This window comes from Heterocephalus glaber, unplaced genomic scaffold, assembly GCF_053883595.1.
Source record: "Heterocephalus glaber isolate CG9 unplaced genomic scaffold, H.glaber_assembly_v1.0 deba00000676, whole genome shotgun sequence".
Taxonomy (NCBI): domain Eukaryota; kingdom Metazoa; phylum Chordata; class Mammalia; order Rodentia; family Bathyergidae; genus Heterocephalus; species Heterocephalus glaber.
The window spans coordinates 5500413-5519078 of NW_028258156.1; the positions used below are offsets into that span (position 1 = coordinate 5500413).

General features: G+C 39.8%; 1 protein-coding gene across 7 annotated transcripts in view; it reads left to right on the forward strand.

Annotated features, from left to right (window-relative positions):
- Positions 1–18666, forward strand: part of Osbpl3 (oxysterol binding protein like 3) — a 204426-nt gene that overhangs the window by 95620 nt on the left and 90140 nt on the right. For all 7 annotated transcript variants that reach the window (XM_087206645.1, XM_087206642.1, XM_087206641.1 and 4 more), the window contains one exon: positions 12564–12800. In XM_087206645.1, coding sequence (XP_087062771.1) covers positions 12564–12800 — 237 coding nt within the window. The remainder of the gene's footprint in view (positions 1–12563; positions 12801–18666) is intronic.

Here is an 18666-nt window from a genome sequence, read left to right on the forward strand (position 1 = left end):
TTTCTCAGTGTGGCTGCCCTTCTTTGGTGTTGTCTTTTTTATGGCTTCCTGTATTAGCCTCCATTTGTCTGTGTGTTTCATTTGAGACATGGAGGAACAGGTGAAAGTAGCTGTGCTGCAGGAGAAGGAGAACAGCCTGTTTCTGATTTTTCCATTCAGGAGTGGAGGGAATATTGTTTTACCTGTGAACTCATCCCCTCTAGTGAGAACATTCGGCCATTTGGACCCATCCTGGCTGTCAGGACCACATGTAGGTAACACATGTAGCATGAAGAGGGCTGTCCTGCTGGATGCAGAGAAAGATGAATTGAAGATTGGATCTCTACTTTCAGTCCTGTTTGGAAAATATGGAATTATTTCAGGGAGGCTAGCAAAGATTCAGAACTTAAAAATAGTAGCTTTGTTGTTGTTGTAAAATAATGAAAACCATTGTCACTAACAGGGATTTGTGTTTCTGGCCCAGGAAGCCAATCAGGGAGGAAGTGGTTGGCCACTTCGTATTGTGGGGCATAGAGGTAATCCATGAGACCTAGTTTTAAGACCTACCTTTGTAGGGCCTACATTATTTGCAACGAAACTTTGAAACCCCCCAAATTAAGTGGCTTTAGCAAGATTGAATTTTATTTTTCTCCCATGTAGTTGTCCAGATATAGTTATTCCTGTGCTGGCATGGTGATACTACTATCTTAAAATAGTAGCTTTCATTTCTGGGTCCAGTTGTCATCATCTCCCAGTCCCAACGAGTGAGAAGAGGATAGGAAACACACATTCTTCTCTTTTTAGCATCATAACCTGGAAGAAGCTTAACTTTACTCATCTCTCATTGGCAGCACTTGGTAACAAGGTACCCACCAAGCTGCAGAGAAGGTGGGAATGTAGCCTCTTATCAGATGGCCATGAGACTACCTGAAACTTGAGAATTTATTATTACAGAAGGCAGAATGGATCTTGATGACAAAAACCCAAGATGTGGATGAAAACTTAGCAAAATGTCAGATATACTAAGTAGATCTACACCATTCTCTGATTTGGTTAAAAACATGCTAAATGTCAAAAGAAACCTCAGATGTATCATAAGTACTAAGTCATGGTAGGAAACTGAAGGACTTATGGAGGACAGTAGACCATGAGCTGGGAGAGGACATGGAGTGTTCTAATAATGCAGCACAGATGGCCTGACAGAGTTAGGTTTGCAGGGCAAGCTCTTGCTGTCTTTTAAGGACAAGAGTGTTTTGCAAGAAATTTACTATTCGGATCAAGAAAGTTGAACTGAAATTTGGTGGGAAGGAAGAAACATTAACACTTGATTGAATGGAGAAAACTAGGCACAGCAAAGACTAGGAAGAGAGGAAGAGAACTTCAGTAATTCATAAAAGCAATACCTGGAGCCAGGCATGGTGGCGTATGCTTGTAAGCTGGGAAGCTGAGGTAGGAAGATCACAAGTTTGAGCCCAGCTTGAGCAACTTAACAAGGCCCTGTCTCAAAATTAAAAAAATAAAAATGGGCTAGGAATGTAGCTCAGTGAAAAGGACCCAGGTTTAATACAAGTGCTAAAAACCAAACAAACAAATAAAAAAAATCTAAGAACTAGGTTAATTACATTACCTGTAGCTATGTGTCTGCATAACCTCTGGGGACTAAGCAAAATAAACTTAAAACATTAAAACTTGGATGTAGAGAAGATCATTAGATTTTCCTTTCAAAGTTAGAATGGTTCTCCTGACCAGAATGTAATTCTCGAAGGGAATATTTTGCTTTAAAGAAGTAGTTTTATGGTAGGCTAAGGATGAATCCCTGGGGAAAGATGTAGGTGTGTGTGTGGGGGGGTGTGTGGTGGTAGTAGGATCAGTATTATGCGTTTCCAGACAGATGTCATGGGTGGTACTTTCTCAGAGACTGCAACTCTAGAATGGTGCCAAATGTCTTGATAAAAGGAGATTCAATGAAATAATCACCCATTGAAAGTCTCATTTTGCTAACTTCTAGTAAAATGTTAGGGTTTTTTTTTTTGTCAATCATTCAGTTTTTAAGAAGAGTGAAAAAATAATGCAGGAAATATCATCTCTGATTTTCTTTCTCTGACCTAACAAAGGAGCTTCGACCAGTGATGCAAAGTGACTGGAACCAGGAGATGAAGTCCCCAAAGAAAGATGCTTTAGATGTAGCTATGTACTCTAAAAACATTTCAGAGAGGTCAGAGGAAAAAAAAATAATGCCTCTCATGGCCAAAGACTAATAATGGCAAGGAGATTGCAAAAGGAAGAGATGATTATTTATTCATTTCTTGGTAGTGCTGGAGATGGAACCCCAGGGCCTTGTGCATTGGCCCTACCACTAGCAAGTGCCCTCCTACTGACTATATCTGGCCCTAAAATATTCTGGAATATATATATGATCCTAAATGATTCCAGTAAACAAGAAAAGGAAGATTTCTATGGAAATAAATGTGCTCACATGGAGATCTTTCTTCTGGATTAACAATTCTTGTGACCAATATTTGTAAGTTACTTTTCTACAGAGTGCAATGGTAAGTAAAATGTGGTCCCTAAGTGAACTATAAACTCAGCATCTAGTAGTCAGGATACATAGAGTGACTCAAAATACAGGAAATATGACTAATACTTTCAGATAGTGCAAAAGCAAAGCAGGAGTCCAAAAGAGAAACAAAACCATTTGGGGTGGGGGAAGGGTTGAGAAAAGGTTTCATGGAGAAGGTGAACTTTGGAAGATGGAGGAAATTTCCACTGTTGGGAGAGGTAATGTGGGTTAGGAAGGCAGGTGTTCTGTGAAGGACTAGCTGGTGGGAGGCACAGTGGTGGGAGAGTACAGTTATAGGGTATGTGTATGTGAGGTTTGAGAGATGGAGTTTGATAGCAGCTAAACTGTCATTGAGTGATGTCTGCCAAGTACTGCACTGAGTGTTTTACATGAATTATTCTAGTCAAACACCATAGAACTCTGTGAAGTTAGCCCTTTGATCTATGCCTGTTTTCAGCTGAGGTAACAGTTCAGCAGTTTAGTCATGTATAGGAAATGCCAAAAGATCTGAGTCCGAAACAAGTTCAGCTATATACCGTGGGTCTTTACTTTTATTTTTTCTATAATAATTGGGAATTTGTACCGGAGGAGAGAGCCTAGAAAATGAATTGGACAAGGGAATATAAGATGGATTAAAGTGATGAGAGAGGAAAAGTAGAGTCAGTTGCAAGGCCTAATGGTAGTCTAAAATGGATAGTAGTTTTGAGAATAAAAGAATATACAATAAATTGGGGGCAGTGAGATGAGTGCCAGTGAGAGCTATAATCTGCAGTAATTAGGGAGCCAGGAGAGAGGATATGGTTGGACAAGGACTGTGGTATAAGAGAGTGAAGAAGTCAGCAGCAGGTGTCAGCATGAGGAGATGATCAGCTTGCTCTTAAAGCTCAGAGTCCCAATGTTTAGCCAGCACCCCCCACCCCCTGCCCAGGTGGGCTGTGGACTGGAGGAGGTTGAAGAGCAGAATGGTCGATAGCTTCCTTTTCGAAGCCATAGGCATAGGTAAGAGCTCCAAGAGGTAAATCTTATAGAAAGAAATGGAAGGGGGACACAACTTCAGTGTAACTGCCTGTGTAACTGAGAAAGAAAAAGAAGCACTTTAAAGTTAAGAGAATATTAGCACTTTTTTGTTCATTGCAGCACTATCCACAATAGCAAAAGTATAGAAACAATCTAAGTGTCTGTAGACAGATGAATGCATAAAGACTATATATAGGATGGGCTGTACATACAAGGAAATATTGTGGAGCCTTTAAACAGGAAAGGAAGGAAATCATGCAATAGGCAATAACATGGATGACCCTGGAGGACACTGTGTTAAGTGAAATCATCCAGTCACAGAAGGACAAATACTACATGATTTCCCTTATATAAAATATCTAAAACAGTCACATACCTAGAAGCAGAGAATCTAATGGTGGTTGTCAGGGGAAGGGTGTAGCGGAGACTGGACAATTAATTACTTCATGGCTATAGAGTTTCAGTTTTGCAAGATGAGTAAGTGGTAGAGATCTGCTATACATATGGTGCCTGTATATAAGGACTACACTCTACACTCAAAATATGCCAATTTCATATTTGTTAATTGCTCTGATAACAAAATAAAATAAGAATATTTACATATATTTTTATATTTTTTGACAGGGTCTCGCTATGTAGTTCAGGTCTGGTCTCGAACTCATGGAAATCAACCTGACTAAGCCTCCCAAGTACTGGGATTACAGGAGTGCGGCACCATGCCTGGCTTACATATATTTATATTAGTTCCTCTGAAATATTTATATACTTTTAAAGCATATAATATATATTTATTTTTAAAACATATACACATTTAATACATAATATAAATAAATACTCTATTAAAGAGGAACTGGAACAGTGCACTTCCAGGCTCATAATTGAGGAGACGCCCAAGAAAATTGCAGAAACATGCTTGAATAAAGTCTGCAGAACTAACATCAAGAATGAGCTGAGGCTTGCAAAAACTGGTTAAAAACTAGAAAACAGATTTATAAATCTACATCCCAGCCAGAAGCACAAATAAAAGACAAGCTTTTGGGTGGGGAACTTTTTCACAGAACATCAAGAGTCAGAAGGATTGTTTCATCTAACTTGATTTCAAGTGTTTTTCCAAAGGAGAGCTTCTAACTGGAGAGCATCTGCTAAACCAAGGGAAAAGGGCCGTGGAGCCCGTGACAGTGAAGGGTAGAAGATGTGTCCCTAGCTGAGATAGGGACTCTGCTGCCAGTTCACCTAAACACACAGCGGGGGACCTCATCTTCCCTGGGACCTCTGACAGTAAACTGCTGGGTGGGGGTGATTGAGACGGCTATGACAAGCCTCAAAGTGGGGGGATGCTACAAAGATGATTAGGAAGGAAATCCCTGAAAATACTAGACCAGTTATTCTCCACCCTTGCTGTACATCGGTATCTACTGAGGAGAGTTTACAATATCCTGCTACTCACGTTCCACGCCTGTGGTTAAGATTGCTATGAAATAAGCTCTGGAGGACACTCTGACAGGCATGCATGGGCCCGCTCTGTACTGAGAAGTCTGTCCATCCACTGCAAAATTCTTGAGTGTATTATTACTAAATAAGTGAACAGTTCGTATGTAGGAAAGGAAACTGGGTTAATTTAAGAATATATGAAATTATACTGGTTTCCTTTTGTGGTCTAGGTTAGTGGGTCATAAAATTACCATAGGTATAGTATATCTTATTTTTTCTAGTTTATACTTAAGGATGGGGGTGGGGGTAGTCATTTTCCAGCCTACAAACTTGTCTCATATAGGGCTGAGAAGAACAATTTCCCAAAACATAGAGTTGGTTGGTTCTTTATAATTCTCTCATCATATGCCAAGGACACAAACACAGAGGCCAGTGTAGAAAAGCAGTTCTTAAAGATCAGAATAGTGTACTTCTACCAACTCAACCATTGGATGATCTATCTTGAGTTAGTTATACATATTACCTTATTTTTTTAGACCATTTAATAATGATTTCTATCCCTGGGTCAGAATCACCTGTGGAGGTATAGAAATACCAAAGCCTGGCTTCATCATAGATTCCAACATAATGGATAGATTTGGGATAGTGCTTAATTATCAGCATATTTTAAAGTTCCCTATATCATCTGAGGTGCAGAGTTGGCAATCCACTGCTCAGTTAAGTCCGTACTATACAAAGCTCCAAGTTATAATTTATATTTGGCAAGGTCCTGGAAGGTACATACTTTGTATGGAGCATCAAGGACAGATCATTATGTGTTGACTCTTGTGACCAGGTGTTCTTATGAAGTTAAGACTCCTAGTCAGGATAAGGTAGTTTATGGATTGGCATCCACCCACCATGTGAGAATGGACTTCAGCAGTATAAGACCTGCTTTACCAACTCTACCTTTTAGTTTTCTGGAGAGCTGTTTGAGAAAACTTGCCATGATGATTAAGTGTGGGAGGGGGGACTGTTCAGATACATTTGCCATACCCTGCTTAAGTAGCGGGCAGACAGAATCTGTCTCAGAAATGAGTCAGGATCTCCTCCCAATCGCCTGACAAATTTATACCAGAGGCCTCAAGACTCTGTGCTATGGGTAAAATATTAGTCTGTAGAAGTGGTAGTTAGACTCGTGCATTGAAATCACTTGGAGAACTTGTTAAAAACAGGTTATTGAGCACCTTTCTCTGTTTCTGGTCCTTAGGTAAGTTCTGAGTCTTTGCCTTTCTAACAAGTGGTGCTGCTACCACTGCTCCTGCTACTCTGAGGATCACCACTCTGAAAAACCCACATCTAGGATAATAAAAGAGGGTTTTGTCTTCCTGGCATTTGCCACATTACAGACACAACTAGAATGATTGCTTCAGGGTACGAAAGGTTGAAAACTACTGGCTACATCAGAGTTTGTCAAACTTTACCATGCACAAAAATCCCCCAGGGAATGTATTAAAGAATGTGTTAAACATATAGGCCTATCCCCAGATATTCTGATCCAAGTCATCTATAGTGGAGAAAAAAATCTGCATTTATTTATTTATTTACTTACTTACTTACTTGTACTGGGGCTCGAACTTGGGACCTTGTGCTTGCGAGGCAGTCTGCGGAACCACTGAGCTAAATCCCTGGCCCACAACCTGCATTTTAAATAGAGGTCTAGAAGACTTTGGAGTAGCTCTATCTGGACACTTGGAAAAGCTAGTCATGGCTGTGCAGTCATGGGAACTTAACATGGGTTGGAAGATAGGTCCCAGAAATGCTAGTTAGTGAGCACATTAATATCAGGCTGTGGAGAAGTCTTCAGTGCCCTCCGTACTCTTGTCCAAGCACATCACATATGCCTTGAGAGCAGACCATCTCCAAGTATGACTGACTTGAGCAATGACAGGGTCACATGCCTGTGCAGCAGGGATGCTGTGACTAAGGAAAAGTCAGCTGATGAACATCGCTTCCCAGAAATATCCTGACATGGGTCAGAACTCACACAAAGAAACCAGGTGTGGCGACACCCCTGTAATCCTAGCATTCTTGGAGGCTGTGTCAGGAGGATCACAAGTTTGAGCCCAGCCTGGGCAACTTAATGCCTCAAAATAAAAATTTTAAAAAGAGCTGGTAATGTAGCTCAATGGAAAGGCCCTGGGTTCATCCCTAGTACAAAAAAAAATTAACATGAGGTAATTAAATAATAATAAAAATACATGAAATCCTGTAATTCTGTTAAAAAAAGTAAAAGAGTCCCATTGAGAAGAAGGAAACCTAGCTTCTCAGCAGTTCTTGCAACTTGACAGTCTTAATGAGCTGTGAGGACACTGAGGGTCAGAAAGAGACATGAGGGCCTCCAAGGCCAAGGCAAGCATAGCGTTAACAGTCGAAGTGTGCGCAAGGTGAGAGGGGAGGTGCAGTGGTACCACAGTACTGTCATTAATTGGTTCTGAGAGGCCCAGCAAGTATCAAAAACTACAAGTACCAAACAGATTGTTTTGATGGAGCAGTCAGCAAAACAAGTTGACACTGACTTTGACAAGTTATAGCTCATACATTGAGTACCAAACAAGTACTGGAGACAAAATTTCACATGAAAATGTGGAGTACCAATTACATGAGTTTCAAAGTCTGACTCTTAATTGTCTTCTCTTTTGCCTGGCCGGACCACACTGCATCTTGTCTTTACATCAAGGGAGTGTTACAAGCTCTCTGGTAATGTGAACTGCACACGAGGGTCCCTGTCACATGAGAAATGTGATGAAAATGGACCTCTTTGTTGTGGAGAAGGAAATATTTGCTGGGTGGGAGGTAAGAATGGTAATGGTTTCAATGCAGGTTATGGTGAAAAAATGGTTGATCTTGTCCTCCATCATACCAGAGGGCAAATCTCTGGCATGGAAATGACAGACAAATTTAAATTCTAAATAATGAGAGTAGTGAAATGGAGTTCCTTATTTCTGTCATAGGATGTGGTTGAGCAGTGATAGTCTGGTGGTGTTAGAGAAGGAAGTTTGCTTTAAAAGGGGGGGCTAGAATTCCCTCTTGGGTTTCCTGATTCTGTGGAATGATTGGTATTTTTGTATTTTTTGTTGTTTACTCAGTGGTGGCAAATAAATGTTTAAAACCCAAACTTAGAGCATAGTGCTACTGTCAAGAATTGTCTCGTGGAAACCGCCACATTTCACACTTGCATCCGTGTGTATTTCTGTTGCTGGATGAGCTCTGAGCAAACAATGTGATCTCCCTTAAAAGGTAGCCTCTGAAGAGCTGGGAAGGAGCAGGGGTAAAAGTTTACATCCTGTGGGCACCCGCCAGACTAAGTAAGCACTGGAGCCACTGGGCTCTTGAGCCTTGTCTTCCCAGAAGAGACTGCAGTGCAAAATGTTCTGTCGAGCGTTGTTTGCTGTTGAGATATGGGAGTGGAGATTTGTTTGGACGCTGAGCGTCAGCATTCATCCCCAAAGAACAGTCAAATATTGGCTCCCTCACCAGACCCTTGTGAAGGTAGATCAGCCAGAGCTTCACACAGGTCCTGGACCATTTATCAATATCTGAGGTTATTGTGATTAGAACCTGTTCCCAGAAACCGCTGGTCCTGAATCTCTGGTCTGAGGCTCTTTGTGCCAAATAACCAAAGACCTACTTCTAATTATTAATATGTATTTTTAAAATCAAGGTGCTTTAGAGGGTTCCATTTCTAAAAAGGTGAATATATAGGATTAGAATAATTTATTTTACTAGACACCAGAAATGAGTGAGTACCCTGTTACAATTTTTGACATTAATCCAGGATGTCATTTATTTATGTTTTATCGGGAAATTGCAAATTTACTGGAACTTTATGTCCTATGGTCGTCATGAGAGTTATTTCTAACTATGGAAGCAAATCTGTTTCTCAAGTCCAACCTGGCCAAGTGTACACATGCAAACCCTCAAGCTAACGGATTAATAAGAAACTGTGTTATATGTCACTGTTTCCAATCTACTAGTTAATAGTAAATTGCTTTTTTGGACAGCCAGTGGTAATAAATTATGTGGCTTTTGTCTTTCTGCATCTGTCTTTTTCCAAACTAAGCATTCTGCTTTAATGATTTAAAAATAGTCTGTTCACAGGGCTGGGGATTTAGCTCAGTGGTTCAGCCACCTGCCTCGCAAGCGCAAGGTCCCGAGTTCCATCCCCGGTACCAAAAAAAAAAAAAAGTCTGTTCACACTTGTGGTCCAGATTCAGGGAAATGTTAATATGTTGGAAGACACAAACATTTAAAAATTCTGTGGTGTCCCTATTTGTTTTTCATACTTGTACCTTTTTTTTTTGGTGCCAGGGATCGAACTAGGGACCTTGCACTTGTGAGACAGGCGGCGGAACCACTGAGCTAAATCCCCAGCCCTATTTGTTTTTGATGGAAGGAGGGATGTAGATTCCTATCATGTGCTGCATATGTCAGGAAAGGAGGTGATGGAATTTATGTCTTTTGTCTATTCTATGCAACCTAGACACTTTATACTCATCTTCTCATTTAATCCTCACAATTCTCTGAAAGGTGGATATTATTATTCCCCATTTGATACATAAAAACCAAAGCATGTAGTACATTTGTCAAGGTACAGTGTTTGTAATAAGGAAGCACCAATGCAAACCCCAGCTGGCTTCCTCAGAGGCACATATGTTGTGTGCACATGTCTTCTTTCCATCTTTTCCCAAATAGTTTCCTCTTTTCTAAATGGCATTTGCTTTAAAAGTAAGTTATAAATCAGCCATGGCAAAATATTCTCTTTTTACCAGTGGAAGCCCCAGGTTGCCATGTGTTTGTATGACTTATCACCATTTGACATTTTGGGGGGAGGGGGACTTCTTTTTAATACATTGTGGTGAGGAGAATTCAAATCACAGCAAAACATAACTTGTACCATTTGACTTTTAACTGTAACACTGGTTTTTCATCCAGGGCCTGGTGCATCAACTTCTCATAGGTGGGTGGCAGTGGCAAGAGAGGAACCTGATCATTTCAGAGGTCCCAGAAGGACAGTTTCAAATTGGCCTAAGTGCATTCACTTTTCACACCTGGTTGATTTGATGCCCTCCCTGATTTAGAGAAGAGGGAGAGTTATGAATTTTCCTTGTCAACCTGTGGTTTGCTGACAGGAAAGCAGATCTCAAACTGAATTCTGCCACACATCAAACACCTTTTGGAGGCAGAATACATAAAAGCAGCCTTAGAACCTGTTTGATCCCTCCAGCACATTGGCAAGGACACCGTGCTCAGCACTCTTCAGGGATCTGCCCTGGGGCCCTGGAGCCTTCCAGGAAGGCTGCAGAAAGTTCTGCTTTTTTTTTTTTTTTCTCTGCTTCTTGATCTGGGTGAAGAGTATGTACTTGCAAATGTGAAATTCTTTATGTACTGTTAAGATCTGTTAATTTTACTTTACTGAAATTATACTTCATTAAAAAATAGGTGGCCCTGTGATGAATGTGATCGTTATGTATATTTAAATTATACCTGTAAAATTGACAAAGTTAAAAAAAATAGGTGGAAATAAATTATCATCCTTAAGTTATTTGCAGTCTGTGACCAGAAAGCTATTACATTTTTTCCTAACCAATTAATCCCTTGAGTTGGACATTTTCCACTGCAGGTTCACTGGGTGGGGTGAAAGCACTCAAAGAACTTTCACAGGTATCCACCTCATCCTCTCATGGACTCTTGAATTAGCAGCCTGGGCTTCTGGCCCCATTTCTCTCAAAGAATTCATTATGGTTGTTTTCCTAGGTCAGCACAATGAAGACAGCTACGTGGAATAGAATATACCCCTCCATTAAGGTTTCTTGGGGTTCCTGCCAAGTCCTTTTCTTTGGTGATCCAGCCCAGCCCTGCAGAGTCCCCTAAGGTGGACATAATAGCTGCCTCTATCCAAGTGAACACCCTGGCATTTAGGGTACCTTAGTGTTGGGCCACTGCTGCCTTCATTCTTTATTCTGCTCTATCTAAGCATATCCTTTTCCTGGGACTTAACTTCTTTTGCCCAATAAGCCACCCTTGGTCCTTTTAGCTAAATTTTTGCAGAGACTAGCAGGAAGGTTCTGGGGAATGAACTAGATATATTTCCCTGGGCAGTAATCCCAGAGGAGCTGTGGATTCTTTTTTCCCCTGAAGGGAGAGAGAGGCAAGGATGGGGCACTGGCAGAAGCCTTAACCATAAGTGCCAACTTTGATGAGAATCAGACTTGGCCCACTAACAGCCTTGGCCTGAGTAGTTGACCCCTCCAAAGTGAGACTGGCAAGGTCAAGAGATAAAGATAGCCCTTTTTAGCAGTTGCCTCTGTAACAGGGGTATGACATTCTATTTTGGCACAGTTTCAGAATTCCTGTGACTCATTATATTTTCCATTTCTCTTCCTTCTTCACATTTCACTCTTCCATGCTCTCTTTTATCAGGACCTTAGCCCTAAAATAAATAAATAAATAAATTGCACACACAAGCAGAAGGTTTTTGTTTGCATTCTTAATCCATTGTGAATATGTTGCCATAGCAGTGTAGTTCATACATATTCACACGGACACACACGCACATAGGTGCAGACACACACGCACACACTCATTCATTCTGTCTTCTTGCGTTTCCATCAGGTTAGTTGTTTATCCCTTTTTCAAACAGCGACGACTAACATGGTTATTAAACAAACTAGTAACATATCTTTACAGTTTCTTGGCAGTTTATGACTAGATTAATTTGCTCCTAATTCAGATACACTTAGTCATGCCCCAGTCAGAAGAACTAACTTTATGAAGAGGCTGGTGTTGATCTGCTTTTGGTCTTATTTATTGTAAGGTTCAACCTATTATGAATATAAAAAGGGGTCTGTTGTGTATGTGTATGTGTTGTGGATTAGATGGTAGTAACATTGCAGTGGATTTTTTTGGCTATAAGTGCCTTAATTTGTTTTCTAAAATTTAGACATTTTCCTTCATTGTTTTGATTTTAGTTTAAAGAGTTCAAAGAGTTTGAATATTTAATAATTAACCAAAAGTTTGATACCCTATCTAACTAGCCAATTTCCAGACAATTATATAAAACTGTTCTATTAAAATTAGATTGAACAGGGCCGGGGATTTAGCTCAGTGGTTCCAGCGCCTGCCTTGCAAGCGCAAGGTCCCGAGTTCGATCCCTGGTACCAAAAAAAAGAAAAAAAAATTAGATTGAACACTAGTAACTGGATGGACTGGATATAATTTTTCTTACTGTGGTTAACATGCAGAGGTAGTTGTAGAATTTACTTGAATTTAATGTGTTAAATAAAATCCTTGACTTTCTGAAGCCAAAACCAAACCTATTAATTACTCTTAACACGCTGAAGTCTACATGAAAAACCACCTACACAAAATTTCCAATAAAAGGAAGGTGTAAAGCATCTTTTCCTTCACAGCTTCTGTATAGCTAAGCACAAGGGCTCTGTAATCTGTAGTATGGATAAGCAGGTGATTTGTGCCTGGGCATGATGATGTTTGATACCTCTGACCTTCTCTCTAATTCCTTTTCTTTTGGTTTTAGGGATTTCCTTTCAGTAATCCAAAATGTTTTTCAATATATTGGATAAGAGCTGAACTACAAGCCTGTGTGGGACCCCATATCCTCTGCTCCACTGCCTTCGGATGGCATTTGACTCCCTCAAGGCCAAGTGACCAGCTGCTCATGATGAGTGATGAGAAGAACCTCAGTGTGTCCCAAAAATTGGTCTCACCTTCAAGGAGCACAAGTAGCTGTTCCTCCAAGCAGGGAAGTCGACAGGTAAAGTTTAACTCATGCACATTGTTTACAATACAAATTTAAATCACCGGGAAGTTTATAGGTTCAAATGTGCACATTTACTTGGGAAATCCTACTTCTCCATTGAAGAACATTTTCTTTCATCTTAACTATATGAGGAGAATCAGTTATACATAATTTTTAATAATTTAGCTAGCACGCTTACCTGAGAGGAAGAACTGTATTTGGTTCTTTGTATTATTTTTTTTCAATCTTTACAACTGCCCTCCAGTTTAGGTATTAATATTCCCATTTTTCCCATAAGGAAGCTGACTCAGACAGACCAGGTTACTTGCCCAAGGACACATAGCTAGTAAGCAGTAAATGAGAAACTGAAGCTTTGTTTGGCTCTAGCATCCATATTTTATACCCTGCTAACCAAAATAAACAATAGTTACTTTTCCAGTAATTTTAATATCCCCCCCTGACACACACACTTCCTTCCCTTCACTAAACTTCTAATAGTTTGAAACCACCGAGTATATTTAAGTCTCATCTGCTTTATATTTGTAATGGGTTGAGGGAACCTGGTCAACAGAAAAAAAATAGTCAAATTGAGTAAGAGGGAGAAAAAAAGTGAAAAATGGACTTGAGTAATTAATTTCTAAATAACTGTCAGGTAATTGTATGTTGCTTTTTGATTTCCTTTCTCATAAATCTCTGTTGGCAAAGTTTGTTGGTTTTCAATCAATGGCAGTAAATGCACATTAATCATTTTGATTCTTCCTGCCTCAGAGGGGCCTTCCAAAAAGTCAGATTTATAATCCAAGTGGCTTCGGAGCTTTTCAGTACCTGCTGGCTGTATTGGCATTGCCTTTGCCCCATGGGAAGTTCTGGCCTTGGTTCCAGATTTAGAAGCAACAACTGAGCAATCTCCCACCTCAGACACGTCCACATATTTATGTTGCCTTGGCACGGAGCTCTCTATCTGAACGTTGCCTGGGATAGAGAGCTGGCAACCCTTGAATCTGTGATTCTAGACAAATTAGAGTTTGCTGTGAGCCTGACATCTGGAGAGCCCTCTAGGGTCTTTTTTGAGGGATTAAGAAGGAGCACTTTGTCAGCATTTGCTTGGGATTCAAATAAAATGACTAAAATTAGTCATTGGCTAATCCATCATGACTCCCTGGAGTTCTGTTTTCATGAGGATAACTGCTTTCCTGCTTTACCAACTTTCCACAGGGGTTTTTCTGTCCCCAAGCCAAAAGTCAAGTAGGGATTTGAGTGGAATGTGTGGTTTTCCTCTCTGCCACTCTGCCTTTTGTTCCTAGTGGCAGCTATTGTTATTTGTGCCTTTGAAGAAGGGAGAGAACTTTATTCATTGAAGTTCCACATACTGACAGCACCAGAGGAGTTGGAGCAGCTCAATGAAATCCTCCAGTTCACTTCTACAAAAACTGGTTTTCAGTGTTTTGTTTGCAATTGATTTGATTTTCACATTTTTTTTTTGAGGTTATAGCATAAAGGGTAAGAGTGTGCATGAAGCCTCAATTTTTTTCAGACTTTGAATACTGAGTCACTCAGTCACTTCATCAGATGGTCAGCTTTTATATTTAGGATCTCTCACTTTCACATACACATAGCATTGTTTATAAAAGCAAATACTTAACATCTATTTCCTCTGTAGCAGAGGTGCAAAATATAATATATTTATTTCTCCTTTAGCATGATTTTAGTCAGACAGCTCATGTTTAATTTTCAGCTTCATTTTCTTAGTCTATCTGCTATCATATCCTCTGTCAGTAAAAATGTTCCAAACCAGGCACAGTGGCATATGACTGTAATCCCAGCACTCTGGGCGTTAATGCAGGAGGATGCAAGTTCGAGGCCAGCCTGGCCGACTTAGGCACTTATTTAGCTCAATGTAAAGGCCCAGGGTTCAACCTCTAATACTGTGCAGAACAAGAAGTGCTCTGACCAAGGAGAGCTAGAGTATCCCCATTTGTGTTGTTCACCTTGGTGGTCCATATCCACTCTGCCTTTGCAAACTGTCCCAAATTAAGGTCTAGTCTTTCCACAGACTGTGATGGGGTGGAAGACTTGGAAGCTCTCACTGTTTGCCTCTTAGGAGACACAACTGTACTTGGTAATCTGTCAGTTGGTAAATATAGTGACAGTACTGCATTTCCAGACACATCACTGGAAAGTATGAGTTGAACATTTAGAACTTCAAGATTTCCATAGTAAGAAATTAATTTGAGGAATGTTAAATTATTAATGGAAGATAATCTGTGCAGTCACCTCCTTGTTTTTAAAGCCCCAGTTTAACATTATTTTCAGGTTGTTCTATTTCTTCCTTTCTCCTAAAGGGGATCCCTGTCGTGCTGACTTTATTGGCCATTGTTTGAGGTGCTAGTTTTTTTCCTGTACTTTGGGATTACAGTTAGAGACTCATCTTGCATTGGTTTCTGGGAGTTCTTTCTCTGCAGTCACCCTGACTCCTTTAGGGATTTGCTGTTGTCCACTTACTTCTCCAAGGACCCTTGTTCAGAGCCAAGTCTTATGTTTTCAGCTCGGGGCTTCTCTTTGTTGATGACAAGGGAGTATGTAAGGTCTGCCACAAGGCAAGCAGACAGTACAGCCCATGTCCAGTTGAGAGACTGTGTAGCTGCCTCCTCTTTCCTTCCTGGGAAAGCACATTTGAAAAGCTCCCCTTTCCTCATGGTGTGGGGATATCTCTCTGCATGTTCTCTTATTTTCAACAGTGAGCCTGGCTCAGATCCCAGTCTTTTTCTTGGGCCACTTTTAGGTCTGATGGCCCTCAGAAGTAGTAGTGAACACCTCTGCTAAAGCATACTTTGCATTTCTACTTTACATTTTGTTTCAGATCATTGGAGATATGTGCCATAGTCTTTTTTCACCAACTCTGTTGAGGTATATAATTGGCAAATATATATTTATAGTGTATACAGTATTGTTTATATTATATATATTTATAGTATATACAGTATTGTTTTATGTATACATCATGTGATGATAACCACAGTCAAGCTAATTATGTATCCATCAACTCAAATAGTTACCCTTGTGTATGTGTGGCAAAAACATTTAAGATCTATTCTGGTAGAAAATGTCAAGTACAGTTGTGGTATCAACTGAGGTAGTGGTTCTAGGATCCCCATACAAACCAAACTCTGAGGATGCTCAAATCCCTTGTATAAAATGGCATAGTATTTGCAAATACACACCCTTATATATTTAAAATCTTCGAGAGGAGGTGAACTTTCCGGACACCCGTACCACAGCCCCCAGGGCTGAGAAGGTGAGCCACAAGGGCGCCAGCAGCACACCCCCTCCAACCCTGTTGAATTGAGAAGACACATAAACAAGTCTCAAAACCAGACTTCTAGATCACCTAAAGCAACCCCAAAGGGAAACAAGATGGAGCAATCTGATACTTAACCACTTGGACTCCCTGAACTGGCGATGAAACAGGATCTGGAAAAAAATGAAATCAGAAATAATTTCTCAGATAACAGCAGAGATTGTGTCTATCGTGCAAGACATGATTAATAAATCTAGAGAGTACACAGATAAAAAAATAGAGGATCTGAGGAACATGATGCAATCCCAACATAGGAAACAAGTGGAATCCATAAAACATGCACACAGATTTCCAGGAGATTAAAAACTCCATTGAAAGTTTATGCGGCAGAATGAGCCAATGTGAGGACAGAATTTCAGATACAGAAGATAAGATTGCAATTGGTGACCAGGAAAAGAAAACTTTCTTTAATCTAGTAAGGGACCTCGAGAAATCAATCCAGCAGCTGCTAGACGACGCAAAGAAAAATAACATAAGACTGATCGGAGTCAAAGAAGAAACAGGAGACAGTGCCGATGACATAAAAAAACTGTTCACAGAAGTAATGGCAGAAAACTTCCTAAGCAGGGGAAAAGAACTTGACATACAGATAAGTGAGGCATATAGGACTCCAACTAGCCTTGATCAAAACAAAAATCTACACATAGGCTTATAATAGTTAAGATTCCAGAAACCCAACAGTAGAACAAAATTCTACAAGCAGTTAGAGAAAAGAAACAAATAACATACAAAAGAAAGTCCATCAGAATCACAGCAGACTTCTCAACACAAACCCTCAAGGCAAGAAGAGCTTGGAGTGGCGTATTTCAATCCCTAAAGGAAAACAGCCTCCAACCCAGATTGATGTACCCTCCAAAACTATCTTTCAAAATTGATGGAGAAGTAAGATACTTTCATGACAAAGAGAACCTTAGGAGCTTCATGAATACCAAACCAGCACTCCAAAAAATTTTAGACAATATCCTAGGAAAAGACAATGAGGATCACAACCCAGGAAGCCCAGCAGAATGAATCCTTTGGGCACAACAAGAAATTAAATGCAAAGGGGGAGAATCTAACAAAAAGAAAAAGTCATGACAATGATAAGTCAATACATATTAGTTCTAACCATCAATGTTAATGGTCTCAATTCACCAATCAAAAGAAATAGACTGGCAGAATGGGTCAAGAAGCAAAATCCAGCAATATGCTGCATATAAGAAACACAATTCAAAAAGAAACTCATAGACTGAAAGTTAAAGGGTGGAAAACAATACTCCATGTGACAGGAACCCGAAAAAAAAAAAAGCAGGAGTAGCTATCCTCTTTGCAGCTCAAGTGGATTTCAAATCAACACTGATTAAGACAAAGAAGGACACTACATCCTGGTAAAGGGAACAATCCAAGAGGAAGAGATGACAGTCATAAACATTAATACACCACATAATCATACACCAAAAAGTAGTACACCCAACTATATAAAACAAATACTAATGAACATGAAAAATCAGATAAGCATTAATACAGTTGTAGTTGGGGACTTCAATACCCCACTGTCACCAGTAGATAGATCAACTAGACAAAAAATAAGCAACGAAATACTAGAACTCAATCAAACTCTTGAACAAATGAACTTAACAGATGTTCACAGAGTGTTCCACTCCACCAAATCTGAAATACACATTCTTTTCAGCTGCACACAGATTGTTCTCCAACATAGACCTTATACTCATAGAACATGATTAAGTAAGTGCAAAGGAATTGAAGTTATCCCCCTGTAAATTATCAGACCACAGTGCAATGAAATTGGAGATCAATAGTAAAAGAAATCTCAAGAATTTCAGAAACACATGGAAATTGAACAACACACTTCTGAACAACCAGTGGGTCACAGAGGAAATTAAATAAGAAATCAGACAGTTCCTACCATTCAATGAAAATGATAATACAACATATAGGAATCTATAGGACATAATGAAAGCAGCCTTATGAGGGAAATTCACAGCAGTGAATACTCACATTAGGAAAACAGAGCAAGGCCCATTAAAAAACCTGACGCTGAACCTCAAGCTTCTAAAAAAAAGAAGAGCAGGACAAACCCAAAGCTCATAAAGGGAGAAAATTATAAAGATCAGAGGAGAAATCAATGCAATGGAGACTAAGAGAACAATACAAAAAAATCAATGAAGCCAAGAGTTGGTTCTTTGAAAGACTAAACAAAATTGACAAACTCTTAGCCAACCTTATCAGAAAAGGGAAAGAAAAGGCCCAAATCCATGCAAATAGGAATGAAAAGGATGAAATTACAACGGACCCCACAGAAATCCAAAGGATCATCAATACCTGCTTCGAGAACCTGTACGCTAATAAGATGGAAAACACAGAAGAAATGGATACATTCCTAGATGAGTATGAATTACCAAAGTTGAACAAAGAAGACCTAAAAATTCTGAACAACCCAATATCAATCAATAAAATTGAAAATGTAATTAAAAGCTTACCAACTAAGCAAAGCCCGGGTCCTGATGTCTTCACTGCTGAATT